This window comes from Diabrotica virgifera, chromosome 9, assembly GCF_917563875.1.
Source record: "Diabrotica virgifera virgifera chromosome 9, PGI_DIABVI_V3a".
Lineage (NCBI taxonomy): Eukaryota > Metazoa > Arthropoda > Insecta > Coleoptera > Chrysomelidae > Diabrotica > Diabrotica virgifera.
Window position 1 is genome coordinate 181,403,093 of NC_065451.1, and position 21,178 is coordinate 181,424,270.

Below are 21,178 nucleotides of genomic sequence, written 5' to 3' on the forward strand. Positions count from 1 at the left end.
AGAACCAACATAGAGCGTAAGGGAAATGATCCTGGATCGGTCTATTATTGGATACTGGAGCTGTTAAAATAACCGAACGATTGCCGGTATAAGTAATCACCCACTTGTTGGTCAACAGCTACGGGTGGAAGAACCGACACGTGGTAGGGCACTTCATTGCCCTGGAGTCGAGAAATTAACTCCGAAGGCGGAAGAGCTAAATTAGTCAACGGCATTGAGATGTGGAAAGCCACGGGATGACTACCACATTAAAGATCCGCGTGGATATCCTTAGTAAAAATCATCATGGACCCACTAATTGATAATTTACTTAATGATCATGGAGCTCGGAATCCAAGATCCGGCAGGGGAGGACAATCAGATTTAGACGACAGGGCCTCTCAGGTCGTCATCAAGGTAAATCCCTGTCAAACAAAGAAGAATAACTCTATAGCATTGAAAATTGGAACATGGAACGTAAGAAGTTTATACCAATCAGGCAAACTCGATAACGCTGTGTCGGAAATGTGCAGAATGAAGATTAACATACTGGGCCTTAGCGATATACAATGGCCTGGATCAGGAAAATGTAACACCAGAAATGGAACACTGTATTATTCCGGAAACAACGACCCCAATCACAAACAGGGAGTTGGAATTATAGTTGATAACAATTCTCGGAAAGCCGTTTGTAACTTTGTTCCTTACTCTGATCGAGTATTAATGCTGTCTCTCAACTCTCATTTAAATCGTAAAATAAATATAATCCAAGTATATGCACCCACTGCAGACAAGGATGAAGACACCATAGAGGCCTTCTACAAACAAATTGGCAATGTCTTAAAGCTAACTAAAAGACATGACATAAATATTATAATGGGCGATTTGAACGCTAAAGTCGGTCAAGGAGAAGTGGAGAATTGTGTGGGGCGATATGGACTCGGGGAAAGAAATGAACGTGGCGATAGGCTTGTTGATTTCTGTATCAATGAGGAACTCATAATTTCAAATACATTGTTCAAACTTCCTAAACGTAGACTATATACATGGAAGTCACCAGCTGACAATAACAACAAAATAGTCAGAAATCAAATAGATTATATTATCGTCAACAGAAGATATAGAAATTCTATAATATCATCTAAAACTTATCCAGGAGCGGACATATCCTCCGATCACAACCCGGTTGTTTTGTCTATGAGAGTGAAACTAAAGAAGGTAAAGAGCCCTAGCTCCAATAAAATCATGGATACAAGGCGGCTCAAACAAGACAAGACCTATGCGGAAACGAAATTTAAAATAAACGAGAACTTAAGGAAAGTCAAAGAAGATAGTGCGGAAACTCTGACTGTTGACCAAAAATGGGGAAAAATTCAACATGCCTTAGTATCAGTCGGAAAAGAAACACTCAAACCACTTGGAGAAAAAACAAAATCTTGGATGACAGTAGAAATTCTTGAACTTATGGAAGAACGAAGAAAACATAAAACAAAAGACCCGAATAAATACAAAGAAATTCAGAGAAACATCAGAAATAAAATTCGAGAGGCAAAAGAGAAGTGGCTCTCCGACAGATGCAAAGAAATAGAAGACTTGGATAAAAAGTATGACAGCTTTAATTTACACAAAAAAATCAAAGAAATGACAGGTTCTAGAAAAAGCACAAGAACGAATACCCTTAAAAATGATAAAGGGGATATTATTACTGACATGAAGGAGAGATTGCGTCAATGGACCAATTACATTCAACAACTCTTTAATGATGAAAGAGGAGAACTGTCATTAGAAATCACAGAGGATACCGGACCACCAATATTAAGAGACGAAGTCATCTATGCCATTAAAAACACGAAAGAGGGTAAAGCTACTGGACCAGATGATGTGCCCATCGAATTATTAAAACTTATTGATGACGATTGTATTGATGTAATGGTTGAACTCTTTAATCTAATATATCAGACTGCCACAATCCCCAAACAATGGCTGCAATCGACCTTTGTAGCAATTCCCAAAAAGTCAAGTGCAATAACCTGCTCGGATCACAGAACAATATCTTTAATGAGTCACACACTTAAAACATTTTTGAAAATAATACACAGTAGAATTGTTAAAACTCTCGAATATGAAATCAGTGACACACAATTTGGCTTTAGAAATGGTATGAGTACACGAGATGCTTTGTTCGGCTTGAATGTGCTGGCCCAGAGATGCATGGACATGAATCAGGATATATACTTATGTTTTGTAGACTTTGAAAAGGCATTTGATAAAGTTCAACATAAAAAGCTTGTAGATATATTAAAAAGCACAAATATTGACAGTCGTGACATGAAAATTATATCTAATATATATTGGAATCAAACTGCCAAGATAAGAGTTGACAACCAGGACACCCAAGATATCAAAATTCAGAGAGGAGTCCGTCAGGGTTGCGTGCTGTCTCCACTACTTTTCAATGTCTACAGTGAAGCGGTATTTCAAGAAGCGCTCTCAAATTCAATAGAAGGTATATCTATCAATGGAGAAGTTTTGAACAACTTACGTTTTGCAGACGATACAGTAATAATAACAGATAATAACAATGATTTACAGAACGTAATGCAACGCCTTAATGAATGCTGTCATGAGTACGGACTGAAGATGAATTTAAAGAAAACTAAATGCATGATCATAACTAAATCAGCACACGTAAACATCCAATTAACTATTGAAGATACTGTGATTGAGAGTGTGGATAACTACAAATACTTAGGAACATGGATAACATCAAATGTAGACCAAACCAAAGAAATTAAGACACGTATTGAAATAGCACGTGCATCATTCATTAAACTTAAAAAGTTTCTTTGTTGTCGGGATATAAGGTTAGAACTACGCCTAAGGATGCTTCGATGTTACGTGTTCTCTACTCTTCTTTATGGCTTGGAAGCGTGGACGTTGAAACAAGTCCATTTGAATAAGTTGGCCGCCTTTGAATTTTGGTGTTACAGAAGAATCCTACGAATATCATGGATTCAAAGAATGTCGAACGTGGAAGTAACTAGAAGGATAGGAAATCAACCGGAAATAATACTAACTATCAAAAGACGAAAACTTGAGTACTTGGGACATGTGATGAGAGGGCAAAAATACTCATTATTACAACTTATTATGCAAGGCAAAATCCGAGGAAAGCGAAATGTGGGAAGACGAAGAACATCCTGGCTTAAGAACTTACGGGAATGGTTCGAATGCAGTAGTGCAGAGATATTTAGAGCGGCAGTCAACAGGGTCCGCATTGCCATGATGATTTCCAACCTTCGATAGAAGATGGAACTTAAAGAAGAAGAAGAAGGCATTGAGCTCCGTACACGGAGCGTTTAGGATTACAAATCTCCTCGTCTTGTGCGACTCTAGTCCTTTGCGATCGGTAGCACACGAGAAAGTTCGAGTGAGACGCACGTTTCCAGTCATGGAGGGAACTTTATTCTATTTGTTTCCTTCGTTTTTTATTGATTTTTTGAAGATTAGTCCAGGAACCGAAACTTTTCACCTCGCAATTTTTACAGCATGGATCGATTTACTTGAAAATTTGAGAATAATTAGTGGATAGTCCAAGGATCAAAATCTATATGATGCCGAAAGGCGCTTTTACCACGGGGGGTCGTTGCCACCTCATCTTGGAGGTGGAAATTTTTTATTATATTTTGACCGCAAAAGTTGATAAAAACATTAATTTTAAGCAAAAAATGTCCCATACATTTTTTTGATAAAATTAATATTTTTCGATTTATTGGCTATCGAAAGTGTTAGTTTTATATTGAAAAAATCGATGTTTTTGGATATTACACTCATTTACAATTCACTCAATTTTTGACGTAGACAAATTTTTTTCAGACCAAGTTCTTGGGAATTAAATAACTTACAATTTCATATTTAAACATTTTTTCGTATCTCTGATGCTAATGTTTCTATTCTGAAGAAAATGGTATTTTTTACCAAACTACAAAAATTCGTTATTCGCTTTTAACTCCAGTTTTTTAAAAACTAATTATTGTAAGCCAGTCAAACTTCTGGCATCTATTACTAATACATAAATAAAGAAGTACGAATATGGCCAATGACTAAAAACACCTCTCACTTACTTTATTATGCTTCCAATTGGATTTCCCCTTTTTTTTTTCAAAAAAATATATTTATTTTTTAACCGTAACTTTTTTATCTTTTATCCTATAAAGTTTGTTAAAAAATAATTTTATAGGTTTCTACAAGATCTATACGGCTATTAATATTAAATCATTTTAAAATCCTCAGTCACAAAAACAGGTGACTGTAAAAGGGTTGGTAAAGGTGGTTTTTGCATGTTATTACAAGTTTTAATTGTCAATAGCTCACTCAATTTTTGCCATATAGAAAATTTTTGCTAACGCCTTTCTTGAGAATTAAACAAGCTACAATTTTACATTTAAATATTTTTTCGTATCTCTGATTATAATCTTTCTATTCTGAAGAAAAGGGCATTTTTTAACAAACTACAAAAATTCGTTATTCGCTTTTAACTCCATTTTTTAAAAACTAATCATTCTAAGCCGTTCAAACCTCTATCACCTATTATAATAATAGTCTCCCGTTTTATACCGCTCACGTGGCTTTGGGAGTATAGCAGGGTAGTCTGCTATATCTAGGGCCTACGGTATACAAGGAAGGTAACAGGGCCAGTGCTACGCTTCAACCGCCTATTATTACCCCTGGTTTTACCCAAGGTACTCATTTTATTCAAGCTGAGTCGACCTGGGGCCTATAAACATTTTAAAAATGTCTAGTTGTTCTTGCCGGCGGTAGGATTTGAACTCCGGACCACCGGCACGCTAGCCTAGCACACTACCACTCGGCTACGCCGCCCCCCTATCACCTATAACCTATCACCTATTAATAATACATAAATATAGAAGACCAAATAAGGTCAATGACTAATTTTAATTAGGGTGGTAAGTAGGGGGAAGTTTCCGATCACTTTTTCGCTGAAAAAAATAGGGACTGACATTCTTTTCATAATTAGTCATTTAATTTTTGAGCTAGAGACTTTTTTTATTTCTGTAGATAGATATTTTTAAATAATTTAATAGTTATTTATGATATAAGTGTTAAAAGTACACGTTTAAGGCACGCATGTGAAAGTTTGCAGAATGAGCGATAGCGAGTTCTGCAATTCACATGAGTGCCTTAAAAATGTACTTTTTAACACGCGTATCATACAATATTTTTTCTACAAACATACTTACAGGACAATATCTACAAAAACTTTTACTTGAACTTGACTGACATTCCATTTTTATATTTTTTTGACATTATCAAAATTGCCTATACTGACGGTCAATACGAACTGCAGTGCCTTAAAAATATTTTAAAGCACTAGTGCCTTAAAGTAGCATTTTTAACGCTCGTATGGAGTGCTAAAAATTGCATTTTTAACACGGTTGTAGAAAAATTAGTTTAAACAAGTTATCCTCGAAAAATGCACATTTTTCCCGTCTTTTGTGTTTGAAACTACAATATTTAGCATTTGACGAAGAAGAGCTAACATATTATAATAAAGTATATATAGCTCGATTACTATTGGTCTTAAAGAAAATAAAAAAAACTGTTTTGTTTATTTTTTCAAAAGGTACATTTTTGTTAAGCAAAGTTGTTTTGATAAAACGAAAACTTTTTGAGTTATTAGCAGAAAACTAATTAAAAACATTGATTTTTTCGATATAAAACTAACACTTTCGATAGCGAATAAATCGAAAACTATTCATTTTATCAAAAAAATGTATTGACCGTTGTTTGCTGAGAATTAATGTGTTATCCAACTTTTGCGGTCAAAATAAACTAAAAAATTTCCACTCGAGATGGGGTGACAACCTCCCCCATGGTAAAAGGGCCTTTCTGCTTCATATAGATTTTGATCCTTACACTATCTAGGTACTACTTATTCTCAAATTTTCAAGCAAATCGATCTATTCTGTAAAAATTGCGAGGTTTTGTCCTATTTTAAGCTTCATTACATGGACTAGATCGGTGAATGTTATGTTCCTTGATTGTAGTGCTAGTAGCTTTGTGGAAATATATTGTTTGTAATAGAAAATTCTGAAAACATTTAACTTTTGTTTCTAGGTGTTTATTATAAAATTCGTTGGGGATGTAGAAAAATACCCTCAATTGTATAATGCTCATTGTATACAAATTATACTAAAAATGTATAGTAACAATACCGTACTTTTTACAGATCGAAATAATCGTTTTGATTGATATATAAAAAATGCGTTCTTCCTGGTTGGAAGATGTCAGCACACTTAATCGACAAGTGTGCGGAGAGCAATCGCTTGTGTCGCAGGGTTCGTGCAAGACGAGCAAGACGCGCGAACTTCGAAACGTGTCTTCGATCGACTCATGTGCGGACGGCCTAAGTGTGCTCATATCTTCCAATCAGGAAGAACGCATTTTATATATATCAATCAAAACGATTATTTCGATCTGTAAAAGGTACGGTATTGTTACTATACATTTTTAGTATAATTTGTATACAATGAGCATTAGGCCGTCCGCACATGGGTCGATCGAAGACAGGTCTCGAAGTTCGCGCGTCTTGCTCGTCTTGTACGAATCCTGCGGCACAAGCGATCGCTCTCCGCACACTAGTCGATTCAGTTTGCTCATGCTCACATCTTCAGACCAGGAAGAACGCGGTTTTTATATATCAACCCAAAACGACTATTTCGATCTGTGAAAAGTACGGTATTTTACATTTTTAGTATAATTTGAATACAATGAGCATTATACTGATAGCATTTTTCTACTTCCCCAACGAAATTTATATTAAACACATAGAAACAGAAGTTCAATGTTTGCAGAATTTTATATTGCAAACAATATACTTCCAAAAAGCTAGTAGGTAGTATGTACCTACTACAATCAACGAACGTAACATGCAACGATATTTAAATAAAGCTAAAATTTAATTAAGCGCAGAAAAACAAATAAAATAAACTACATATATGACTGGAAACGTGCGTCTCACTCGAACTTTCTCGCACGCTACGGATCGCAAGGGACGAGAGTCGTACAAGACGAGGAGATTTGCAATCCTAAACGTTCCGTGTGCGGAGCTAAATGGCACAACGAAGGAACTTGACTGGCGGGGAGAGACTTACGCGACTGGAATCGAGTCGAGTAGTTCGAGCGTCGTCCCATGTGCGGACAGCCTTTATCGACAAGTGTGCGGAGAGCAATCGCTTGTGTCGCAGGGTTCGTGCAAGACGAGCAAGACGCGCGAACTTCGAGACGTGTCTTCGATCGACCCATGTGCGGACGGCCTAAGTGTGCTCACATCTTCCAATCAGGAAGAACGCATTTTATATATATCAATCAAAACGATTATTTCGATCTGTAAAAGGTACGGTATTGTTACTATACATTTTTAGTATAATTTGTATACAATGAGCATTAGGCCGTCCGCACATGGGTCGATCGAAGACAGGTCTCGAAGTTCGCGCGTCTTGCTCGTCTTGTACGAATCCTGCGGCACAAGCGATCGCTCTCCGCACACTAGTCGATTCAGTTTGCTCATGCTCACATCTTCAGACCAGGAAGAACGCGGTTTTTATATATCAACCCAAAACGACTATTTCGATCTGTGAAAAGTACGGTATTTTACATTTTTAGTATAATTTGAATACAATGAGCATTATACTGATAGCATTTTTCTACTTCCCCAACGAAATTTATATTAAACACATAGAAACAGAAGTTCAATGTTTGCAGAATTTTATATTGCAAACAATATACTTCCAAAAAGCTAGTAGGTAGTATGTACCTACTACAATCAACGAACGTAACATGCAACGATATTTAAATAAAGCTAAAATTTAATTAAGCGCAGAAAAACAAATAAAATAAACTACATATATGACTGGAAACGTGCGTCTCACTCGAACTTTCTCGCACGCTACGGATCGCAAGGGACGAGAGTCGTACAAGACGAGGAGATTTGCAATCCTAAACGTTCCGTGTGCGGAGCTAAATGGCACAACGAAGGAACTTGACTGGCGGGGAGAGACTTACGCGACTGGAATCGAGTCGAGTAGTTCGAGCGTCGTCCCATGTGCGGACAGCCTTTATCGACAAGTGTGCGGAGAGCAATCGCTTGTGTCGCAGGGTTCGTGCAAGACGAGCAAGACGCGCGAACTTCGAAACGTGTCTTCGATCGACTCATGTGCGGACGGCCTAAGTGTGCTCATATCTTCCAATCAGGAAGAACGCATTTTATATATATCAATCAAAACGATTATTTCGATCTGTAAAAGGTACGGTATTGTTACTATACATTTTTAGTATAATTTGTATACAATGAGCATTAGGCCGTCCGCACATGGGTCGATCGAAGACAGGTCTCGAAGTTCGCGCGTCTTGCTCGTCTTGTACGAATCCTGCGGCACAAGCGATCGCTCTCCGCACACTAGTCGATTCAGTTTGCTCATGCTCACATCTTCAGACCAGGAAGAACGCGGTTTTTATATATCAACCCAAAACGACTATTTCGATCTGTGAAAAGTACGGTATTTTACATTTTTAGTATAATTTGAATACAATGAGCATTATACTGATAGCATTTTTCTACTTCCCCAACGAAATTTATATTAAACACATAGAAACAGAAGTTCAATGTTTGCAGAATTTTATATTGCAAACAATATACTTCCAAAAAGCTAGTAGGTAGTATGTACCTACTACAATCAACGAACGTAACATGCAACGATATTTAAATAAAGCTAAAATTTAATTAAGCGCAGAAAAACAAATAAAATAAACTACATATATGACTGGAAACGTGCGTCTCACTCGAACTTTCTCGCACGCTACGGATCGCAAGGGACGAGAGTCGTACAAGACGAGGAGATTTGCAATCCTAAACGTTCCGTGTGCGGAGCTAAATGGCACAACGAAGGAACTTGACTGGCGGGGAGAGACTTACGCGACTGGAATCGAGTCGAGTAGTTCGAGCGTCGTCCCATGTGCGGACAGCCTTTATCGACAAGTGTGCGGAGAGCAATCGCTTGTGTCGCAGGGTTCGTGCAAGACGAGCAAGACGCGCGAACTTCGAGACGTGTCTTCGATCGACCCATGTGCGGACGGCCTAAGTGTGCTCACATCTTCCAATCAGGAAGAACGCATTTTATATATATCAATCAAAACGATTATTTCGATCTGTAAAAGGTACGGTATTGTTACTATACATTTTTAGTATAATTTGTATACAATGAGCATTAGGCCGTCCGCACATGGGTCGATCGAAGACAGGTCTCGAAGTTCGCGCGTCTTGCTCGTCTTGTACGAATCCTGCGGCACAAGCGATCGCTCTCCGCACACTAGTCGATTCAGTTTGCTCATGCTCACATCTTCAGACCAGGAAGAACGCGGTTTTTATATATCAACCCAAAACGACTATTTCGATCTGTGAAAAGTACGGTATTTTACATTTTTAGTATAATTTGAATACAATGAGCATTATACTGATAGCATTTTTCTACTTCCCCAACGAAATTTATATTAAACACATAGAAACAGAAGTTCAATGTTTGCAGAATTTTATATTGCAAACAATATATTTCCAAAAAGCTAGTAGGTAGTATGTACCTACTACAATCAACGAACGTAACATGCAACGATATTTAAATAAAGCTAAAATTTAATCAAGCGCAAAAAACCAAAAACGAAGAAAAACAAATAAAATAAACTACATATATGACTGGAAACGTGCGTCTCACTCGAACTTTCTCGCGCGCTACGGATCGCAAGGGACGAGAGTCGTACAAGACGAGGAGATTTGCAATCCTAAACGTTCCGTGTACGGAGCTAAATGGCACAACGAAGGAACTTGACTGGCGGGGAGAGACTTACGCGACTGGAATCGAGTCTAGTAGTTTGAGCGTCGTCCCATGTGCGGACGGCCTTTATCGACAAGTGTGCGGAGAGCAGTCGCTTGTGTCGCAGGGTTCGTGCAAGACGAGCAAGACGCGCGAACTTCGAGACGTGTCTTCAATCGACCCATGTGCGGACGGCCTTACTCAATAGCAAATCTTCACCACTCATTATTAATGACTATATAGGTAAATTGTAAATATATTCTGTTTTTTCTATACATTACCTCGTAAACAGTCATAAAACAATGTGCTACAAAGTATGCAAATAGCCCAGATAACGCAATTGGTACCCACATATGTTGAAGACCATCTTTGTGCTAAAAAAACAAAAACAAATTAGATAACATACAGAACAATCTAAATATATAAAATAGTTGGAATTAATGCGTTTTGAATATTATATCAAAGCCAGTAAATCAAAATTTAATATGAACTACAGAGTGAATCAGGCCCGGCCCCAGGGGTGGGCGAACTGGACGGCTGCCCAGAGCGGCAAATTTAGGGGCGGCAAATATTAGAGAACAGCCAATTTTTGAAATAATTGAAGAAATAATAAATTATGTTTTTAATATTATAAAAAATCAATATTAGGAACAACACCGGCAAAAATGCAGCTGTAAAAATGAGAATTAAATAAGTGAAACAATAATACATCTCCGTCTACGTCTGATGCCGCCTCCTCTCAGTCCAACGACAGCCACCTAAGACAACCATCAGCATCTACGTCAGCTACCGATGACACAACTACTGTCACAGGTAACAACGTTATTATGGATTATGATCCAGCAAATTGGCCAAATAAAATTAATGGTTTTATTTGAAGAACTTTGGTAAAAAGAGGCCAAAATTATCCGTTGCAGAGGCTCAGTTGTACCCGAAAGATAATTCAGATCGTAGATTCACAACTAACTACTACAGTTACAAAATGTGCAATGATGAAACTGTTGAGAGAAAGTGGTTAATTTATTATAAGACAAACAATTCTGTTTATTGTTTTTTCTGTCCAATGTCAAAATTAAATTGACTGTACTTTACTTTACTTAATCAGTAGACCCATTTGTACCTTTCGGTGTTATGCCATTTATAATACAATTCATTAAATTACAATATTTTACAATCTTCTGAATTGTTCTAGCTCTTAACGAACTTTCTCCATTCCTTCCTATTGGATGCTATCTGTGTTGCTACCTGCCAAGTCTTACCCTTACTCTGCAGTATCTGCGAAATGTCACTGTTCCATTCTTTAATGGGTCTTCCTCTTCTATTCTTACCTATTGGTTTGGCGTCCCACACTTTTTTCACTTGTCTATTATTGTCCATCCGGGTTAGATGTCCGAACCATGCCAATTTTTTCTCCTTGATTGAGTCGAGTATTGGTTTGATTTTGAGTCTTTCTCTTATTTCTTCATTTCTGATTCTATCAGTTCTTTTTACTCCGATCGTTCTTCTGAGGTATTTCATCTCTGCTGAAATTGACTGTAAATGGATATAATACTTAATGGGAAACATATGACTGAAGCTTTTTCCAGTCACGCTAAGTATCCAGCTCATCTAGAGTCACAGCCACAGTGGGTAGAACTAGCAAAGACTGGAATCAGGCAAAACCATAGATGAAGAGACACAAAAAGTTCTAAATTCAGAAACTCGTAATTGGAAGAATGTAATAGAACGAATGAATGAAGTAAACCCAATGAACCTAACCCATTCAACATTTGTAATAGAACGACTTTTATCAATAATACAGTTCTTAGCACAACAGTGTCTTCCATTAAGAGGCGATTCTGATAAGCTTTTTGATCACAATGGTAATTTCTTAAAGCTTGTTGAACTCTTTGGAAAATTTGATTCTCTTTTACAAGAGCACATTAGGAGAACAACGAATGGTAGTAACAAGCAGCATCACTACTTGGGAAAAAGTATTCAAAACGAAATTATTCAGCTCATCCATAATGAAATCAAAAATAAAATTTTTAATTTTTTGAAATTAGTAAAATATTATAGCGTTTAATTAAATTGTACACCTGATATTTCTCGGCTATGATATTTCTAAATGACTCTTGTTGTACGTTTTATCGATTTAGGTTTCGTTCACAAAGTTTTAAAATTGCAGAATATTTTCTTGCATTTACTGTACTGAAAACTAGTGGCTTGGGACTTACAGAAGTTATTTTGCAAAAACGGAATGAACTGAGAATACCTTTGGAAGATATGAGAGGGCAAGGGTACAATAATGGGGCAAACATGTAAGGGAAGAACTTGGAAGTTCAACACATAATTTTGAAAATAAATCCTAGAGCATTTTTTGTCTGCTGTTCTAGCCATTGATTCAACTTAGTTGTGAACGATGCTGCTAAAGCCTCACAGATTGCTGTTTCTCTTCCATAATGACAAAATTACAACTTTTTCTCAGCAGCTACTCATCTTTGGGCTATATTGAAAAATCATATTTCTAGCTTAACATTGAAACCTTTGTCTGAAACTACCTTTGTGGTAGATGGGAAAGCAGAATTGATGTAATTACTCATCAGACACCAAATTGAAGAAATCAACGATGCTCTTGTAGAAATCAGACAAACACAATATGTGTTTTTAAGCGTAAATCTTTCAAATAAAGTGGAAAATGGTAATGGTGTATTAAATAAATTTACACAAAGCACACATCAATAAAAATACAATCGTGATTTAAATTGACCATCGCTGAAGCAGCTGAAGGATGGTGGTGAGGCATGGATCTACCAAAGGGGAGGCGGCGGCCGCCGATCTTGCCCAGGGCGGCAAAATCCCTAGGGCCGGGCCTGGAGTGAATTTTATGTATGGAAACCCTCTGTTAACTCGGAAACGGCCTGCACGATTTTTATAGATTTTGATGGGTAAGGGTTTTCTAATGCGGCCGATATTATAGTGATAATTACATTGTTGTCAGATCTTCAGTTTTCCTGGAAATCTAGTGAACTTTCTTATTTCAAATGGACTACCCTGTTTTGATGTCCTTAAGAAATACTAATTATTTTTCGTGTTATGTTCGGGACGAGGACGAGAATGCTTCTATAGATTAATATAAATTACTCAGAATGAGCATGTGAACTACTCAGAAGGATAAGATTAGGTTTGGCTAAATTCGGAAAAATGAGAGACGTGTTTAAAATAAATCTCACAATCCAGTTAAAAAGGCAAGCTTTCAACCATTGCGTTCTACCAGTCCTCACATACGGAGCAGAAGCATGTTATGATTTGAAGCATGTTATCGGTAACTGGATGCAAGCCGCACAAAATAGAGATAAATGGAAAGAGCTGAGGGAGACCTATGTCCAGCAGTGGACGAGTACGGGTTGATGATGATAGAAGCATTTTCTATACATACCTCAAGCATTCGTATTCCAATCAAGACAGTAGCTATTACAACTACTACCTTTCCAAGGAAGAGAACAAAATCTCCAACTGAATTAATGGCAGCTACACGTAGAACATTAGAAGAAAGAAGTTTAAAAGCTTGTTGACCTGCTCGGCAAAATGGGTATCCAAAAATAGCTAAAAAAGGATAAAATATTGTTTTAAAACTATTTTTTATTATTTTACATTAAAGTAATGTATAATGGAAGTAAGAAAATAACAATTATTTATACTCGCATTCTGACAAATACGTTTTATTCTACCTTAAGCTAAAATCCACGTTTCTTTTAAATAAACAAATGGAGCTTGTTCTTTTTTAACTCGATTTTTTGTGAACAACACCATTGTCCTCCATTTTGAACCTAACCTTAATTTGAAAATTTTTCAAAGACCAACTCTGGAAATGTCGAATGTATTTATGTCTTTTAATTTTTTTTTAACAGCGTCTCTATAGAAACGACCATATCCAGGCAGTAAAGTTATTAATTGAAAAATTAATAGAATATAATAAGCCCCTTGTCCTAGCATTCGTGGATTTTCATAAAGCATTTGACACGATAGAGCTGGATAGCATTTTAGAAGCTCTAAATGAATACCGCATTGACTATCTTTGTAGTACACTCATCTATAATATTTAAAGAGGCAACAATGAGTGTTAAGATACATGATAAAATCAAACAAATAAGCATAGAATGCGGCGTAAGACAAGGCGACACACTCTCGCGAAAACTATTTATAACTGTTCTGGAATATGCCTTTAAGATGCTCAACTGGGACAATAAAGGAATCACAATAGACGGAGGAAAGTTAAATCATCTTCATTTTGCAGATGACATAATCCTTATAACTGATGACCTAGGAGAAGTAAAAAAAATGTTAAATGAGTTAGACGCTATCTGCTGGAAAATAGGCATGAAAATGAAGTTTACTAAAACTAAATTTATGACTAATCTGATTCCTAGCGGACAGCTAATTATACATGAACAAGAAGTAGAACTAGTGAAAAAGGACATTTACTTAGGTCATGAAATTAGAATTGGCAGAGATAACCAAACATGCGAAATAAAAGAAGATTAACTCTTGCTTTGGCAGCCTACGGAGCGTTGAGAGACATCATATTTAGGAGCAGTATACTGATTAGTTTAAAAAGACAATTAAAAGACAGATTGGTTAGCGACACTGACTCTAACCAAGGCAATAGCGTCGAAAATAAAGGTTGCTCAAAGGCGTATGGAAAGATCCATGCTGGGTGTAACCCTACGGAATAAAATAAGAAATGAAGATCTCAGACAAATAACCTCTATCACAGATGTTACAGAACGTGTCACTAAGCTCAAATGGAACTGGAGAGGATACGTCGCCAGGCTGAAGGATTCAAGATGGACACGAAAGGTAATGGAATGAAGACCAAGGGGAGATAGGCGCAGTAGAAGAAGGCCGCCTACACTATGGACAAATGATATCAGGCGGATTAGTAAAAACTGGCAACAATCAGCACAAAACCGTGAAGTGTGGAAACAATTGGGGGAGACCTATGTCCAGCAGTGGACGTAAATTGGTTGGATTATGATGATGATGTCGCTATAGAAAAATGTTTCTGTGGAAACACGTGTCTTTTTTTTTCACGCAGTATAATGTCTCGAATTTCAAGATTATGTACAACCCTCAGGAAACTGCTCGAAAGGCATATTTGAAATATTTGGGTCCATGTTTTCAGCAAGATAGAAACCACTTATCATTGTTAAACTATTCTTACTTGTACTTGAAGTTTTAAAGATTATAAAGTTTTTTAGAACTGCAATTCATTTAGTAGGTTTTTTTTAGAAAAATGACACTCAGAAAAACCATTTCAGCTGTGAAATGCAATGGTACAGTCTCAGAAAAATTCGAAGTGAAAAATGGGTTCGTTAAGGAAACCCATTATCTCCTTTTTATTGGATATAGCTCTAGAAAAAATTTGATAGATAGGAAGAAACACCAGGGGACACTTTAAGTTAGAGGTGGAGGATAGATCAGAGGTAGCATTTGAACGAATATATTAAGTATATGGATATACTTATCCATCAGACATGAATGGAAGAATCAGAACTCCAGTTAAGACTGACCAAGCGATGTGCTGGGGATATGAACGAAATAATTAAGGCTAAATAAATATCTCGTAATACAAAAATAAGAGTATAGGTATACAAAACGATAATTACACCCACAATGCTATATGGGGCCGAGACGTGGATTATGAATAAAACCATACAGAATAGATAGAATAGATTGGAAGCCTGGTAAAGAAAGATACTTCGCAGAATATTTGGCGAAAAAGTAGTAGAGGAAGAATGGAGAAAACGAACGAACGAAGAAGTGTACCAACTCTATGCTAACCGGCTGATATCAAAAATAGTGAGAAAACGCAGAAAGTACCTGAGGACAAAAAAGAAGAGAGGGAAACCAAGAAGGAAATGGAGAGAGTCAGTGAGTTGGGAATCAGAGATTGGAAGTTGACAGCTAAGAACAGAAAACGATGAAAACTATCCATCTAGTAATGGGCGGAAAAGGTAGAGATGTTGAAAAAGTATCTATTCGTTACAAAGTACTCGTTACTTACGAATACCGAAAGTAACGATTACTATACAGAGAGGCAAATCGTTACTTTGATTACTCTGATTACTTCGTACCAATCGTATCAGAGCGAGTAACAACTATTGTATCTACTTTGATTACTCTGATTACTTCGTACCAATCGTATCAGAGCGAGTAACAACTATTGTATCTACAACCAGTACACTTGATTACTTTCTACCAATCGTATCCCAACGAGTAACGGACGAAACCGGTATTTTACGAGTGTTATCGAATATCGTTATCGGTATGAAGCGTTTTAAGGGTGTGAGGGTGAGGAGAAGATAGAAGATGAAACAGAGGGAGGTATAATGGAAGTAAAATATGTAATGTATGTCATTAACAAAGATCGAATTCGAGAACCCTATATTTTTATCTATATCTATACCTATACAAAATACCTACCTACTGAGAAATACGATTCTCGATATGATTACCGGTAATCAAATACAAAAGTAATCATAGTAATCAAATAATTTTTATCCCTTAAACAGATCGGTGAAGGTCGTTGTTATATCCGAATATCTATACAAAATACCTACCTACTGAGAAATACGATTTTCGATATGATTACCGGTACTCAAATACAAAAGTAATCATAGTAATCAAAGTAACGAATACTGTAAATGATTACTTTATACAAAAGTAACGATTTGTAACAAATACTTGAAAGTAACTAAGGCCTGTTTTTTTATGGCATAGACTTGGGTGTCATTTAGCCAGTCACAAAAGGCCTGTTAACGCTACATACTGTTATGCTCTGTATTTCTCTCTTTTATGAGATTGATGAGCAAATTCTTAATTTAATTAATTACTCAATTATTTTAATTACTTAAATTAACTTTAAATTAACTCAAATTTAAATTAACTTTTCTAATAAACTTTATTCTTAGGGCTCTTTTATTTTTGATGCTTTACCTTTGGTTTGTGGCTTCTGGTATCTCTAGTTGCTTACTCCATCCAGGACAAAACAGGGAAATTAAACACACTCAATGTCATATAAATGTTAAAAATATTATTTATTTATCCTATATACCATAAACATAAGATTTTAAAATATGCTAAAAATTTAGATTTGTTGCAACTATTTCTCATCTAATAAATTAAGCTTTAATTCTGATATCTCCTCTGTTTTAACAAAGAAAATTTATTTAAATATTTCGTTATTTATTCTTACAAAATTTAATAAAATTTACTTTTTTCCTTTTGAATTGATTACTTATTTCTTCTTTAAAATTTGGAATGACTAATTATGTTATAGAACTGTTCAATACAAAAATTAAGCAAATATGGTATCGATATAAACAAACTCTCTCCGTTTCACAAATGATTTGACTAACCTTTTTGTTTCTTCTCTCCTTCTTTTCCCGGATTGCGTCGTCCTCGATTCTCCCACACGTACTCTTAGGATGTTGCGAAAGGTCCCTCTCGTCCAAACTGCTTCTCAAACAAACAAAAAGGACTCGCCCGAATTCTTGACTCAGTTTTATCTCTGCTCGATATCTTGTGCAAATAGATACCAATAGGCTACTCGTTCTAGACAGAAACAGGAATCTTCCTCGGACACAAGGAAAATTATCTTCTCACTCGGTCAACGATTTCGTTTCAACTCGATTCTGCTCGCAAAGGCCAACTTCACCACTTTACACTGACTTTTCACTTTTCAAAAACTGGACTGCTGTCTCCAGATATTCATTACACAGTGCCCATTTTTTCTCTCCTCAAAATTAGACTCAACACTCTCATCCCTTCCATCCATCATTTTCCACCAATCACAAAACATCCTTTTTACCCACTACCCCATATTATTATTTCTTAAGAACCAATTTAATTTGTATACAACTTTCCATTTTATTAAATTCTCGGAGACATCAAATTACTTTCGTTGTTTCAAATGCTAAACAAAAAACCTTACATTCTAAACTCAATAACTTTGTTTACTGCTTAACCTTCTTCGAATTTTTTATAAAATGTCTTATTGTCCATTGCAAAGCGAAATAAACAAACGGTATTGCCTAATCTGACCGCACCATTGTTTAAGTGCGTTCAAAAACCCATTAAGAAAACCACCTTCTTAACGATTTCACTTTTCCGCGAAAACACTGATTACCAACTAAATTATCCTATTACAATTTTTAGTCATATACAGGGCGATGAAAATCTATAATTTCGTGGTCGTAATATAAATTTATTTACTAAATTTTTCCCAAAAAAAATTATACAACAATACATACTAAATAAACCTTAAGAACTAATAAAATAAAAAAAAGTAAATAAAAAGTACCATATTTTGGTAGAGATCGTGAACTAGGTACTTACCAACTTCTATATAAGCATTTCTTGATAAGTACTTCAAAATTTTCTCAAAACAATAGAGACAACAATGGCAACATTTTAACAGACAGTCTATACATTTCCCTTGTTTTTTATTTAAATATTTTTCAACCAATTTTAGTATCACACGCATGAATTGTACTGTTGCTATAAGGAATGAACCTAATGCCACTGATCCCAAATGGTATCTTATCAGATTGCTTGCGCTTGCGATGAATGGTGTTCCCAGGGAAGCCTTATTCCTACAAAATAGATAATTTTATTTATAGTGCAGGAGTTTTTAACATGTTTTAACATAGATATAGAAAGTTATAGTCAGGGTTCCCAGGCCCATTTTCACCATTTACTACTAACAAGCAAATTTTTCGTGAGTAGCTTCATTTTGACGAGACTTTTTCTTTACAACAATTTCTGTATGTAATAGATAACAAAGATAGCAGGGATAGTCCAGTGGGGTTAGACTTAGGCGAATAACAGGCCTAACCTTGCAAGCCGAGCTGCCCCAAATTTTATTTTGCTAATCTTTAGGGAGGGTCAATAGAAGTGTAAACTTAAAATCTCGACTGAATTCCGCCGTTGTGTTAGCCGTCATTTTGATTTTAAACGGGAACCGTCTTTACTCAATATCTCCGCCGTTTTCAACTTCTCGAAAAAAGTACCTATGAGAACTAAAATTGTTGAAAATGTGATTTTCTATAATATTTTTCATTTTAATTTTTTTCGTGCGGTCGATATTTTTAGAGTTATGGGGGAAAATAATAACTGTCATTATTTTCCCCCATGCCCATAACTAACAATTTCCTGAAAATAACGACCGCACGAAAAAAATTGTAATGAAAGAAATTTTAGAAAATCACATTTTCAACAATTTTAGTACTCATACTTTTTGTCGAGAAGTTGAAAATGGCGGAGATATTGATCAAAAACGGTTCCCGTTTAAAATCAAAATGACGGCTAACGAACGAAAATATGCATATGTGAATTTTTGTACCGCTCAGACCAGGCATAAAGTAACGGTATTCCCGTTACAGTGGACAATTCATTTTTACCCCAGGCTGTGGGTGAAAAAACGTGATATAATTCAGGAATTTTTGAAACCTATCAGGTGTTGTAAAGGACGATGCCAGGAATAACTTCTACTAAAATGGGACCAAAAATATTGTGAGCTTTTTTTTATTGCGATTTTCATTTGTTAAATTTTGCAATTTTTAAAGATTTTTAATTTTACAGCTTAGGATATTAATTCTACAGAAAAACTTTTTAATAGAAAGTTGTAGTAAATTAAAAAACCTACAATTTGAGCTATGGCAAGTTTAATTTCGTTTATTGGTTATTGCAAAACAGCCTGCGAAAGGTTCAAAATGGCCGTTTTTTACAATTGCGTTATTTATTGTACAAATAATTTTTTTTATTTTTTAAAGCTTTAAAATAAAGATCTTTCAATTACAAACATAAAAAAATTGTAAGGCCGGACTAACGAATTTGTTGCTTAGATATTATAAATTGTTTATCCCAAGAGGTCAAATGTCGAAGGCTATAACTTTTTGAAAAAAAAAAAAAGATCGTAGAGAGTTGGTAAAACATCCATTCTCCTTCTAAAGAGTTGTATTTTGATATTCTGATGTAAATAAATGCGTAAAATATTTTTAAACCTCTAATTTTTGGGTTTGAAAATAAGGGGGCAAATTTCGTTATAAACTTTTAGAGCTGAAGCGGCCCTGTACATCCTATGAGTTTCTTACTTACAGATTATTGTTGCTAAAGACGAAACGAAGATTTATAAAAAAATAAAAAATTTCTACGACCAACTGAAGCCGAGCTAAATGTTGGGTTTGAAAATAAGGGGGCAAATTTCGTTATAAACATTTAGAGCTGAAGCGGCCGTGTACATCCTATGAGTTTCTAACTTACAGATTATTGTTGCTGAAGACGAAACGAAGATTTATAAAAAAATTTAAAAATTTTTACAACCAACTGAAGCCGAGATAATTGTTTCTTTTTTCTTAAATCGTAGTGCCTTTATTTATAAAAATTAAGAAATTATTTTACAGTCATTGACTAAAGAATGACTTATATTATCTTAAAATAACAATTATTATAAAATATATTTACACTTAATTATTAAAAATTATTTTTAAAGTCGGTGCTTTTGTGAGCGGCCGAATTTTGCAAATCTCGCTTCAACTCCGGGCGCTCGGAAAATTTTTACGTAACTTGTATTAAATTTAGTCCTGTCGCCAGGGGGGGTACAACGGCCTCGTTAATTCAGATGGACTTACCCAAGTTTTTTTTATGTATTTTGACCCGTAGAACACGAATTTTTTGGGTAACAGTTGATCCGGATGTCGATAAGATTGTTATAGACCAAGAACTTGAGGAATCAAATAACAGCGATTTTTGGCAAAACAAAACAATATTTTGTATTTTTTGGGTCATTTTAAGCAAAAAATATTTCTACAAGTTTTTTAGTAGGATGCACAGTTTTCGAGATAAACGCGGTTGAACTTTCAAAAAATCGAAAAACTGCAATTTTTAAACCCGAATAACTTTTGATTAAAAAATAAAATAGCAATTCTGCTTAGCGCCTTTGAAAGTTCAAGTCAAATTATGTCGGTTTTGATTATTTGCATTGTTAAAAATTTATTGTGTTATTGTTAAACAAAGCTACAAACAACTAGTGCGTGAGTGATGTTTCTATGATTTCTCATTTAAAATCGAACGAGTAGGTAGAATAGGTACTAGTGCAATTAAGACTATTTCTACGTTACATGCGTTAAAACGCATGTAAAAGCACGGGAAACCCTACGTGTTTATAGCTTTGTTAAACAATAAAAAAATAAATTTTTACCAATGCAAATAATCAAAGCCGATATAATTTGACTTAAACTTTCAAATGCGGTAAGCAGACTTGCTATTTT

At 35.6% G+C, this 21,178-nt stretch overlaps 1 protein-coding gene across 2 annotated transcripts in view; it reads right to left on the bottom strand.

Annotated features, from left to right (window-relative positions):
• LOC126891867 (choline transporter-like protein 1) overlaps positions 1-21,178 on the bottom strand; it is a 122,992-nt gene that overhangs the window by 12,302 nt on the left and 89,512 nt on the right. For both annotated transcript variants that reach the window (XM_050661194.1, XM_050661195.1), the window contains 3 exons: positions 18,246-18,502; positions 13,285-13,451; positions 10,148-10,240 (listed from right to left, as the gene is read on the bottom strand). In XM_050661194.1, coding sequence (XP_050517151.1) covers positions 10,148-10,240; positions 13,285-13,451; positions 18,246-18,502 — 517 coding nt within the window. The remainder of the gene's footprint in view (positions 1-10,147; positions 10,241-13,284; positions 13,452-18,245; positions 18,503-21,178) is intronic.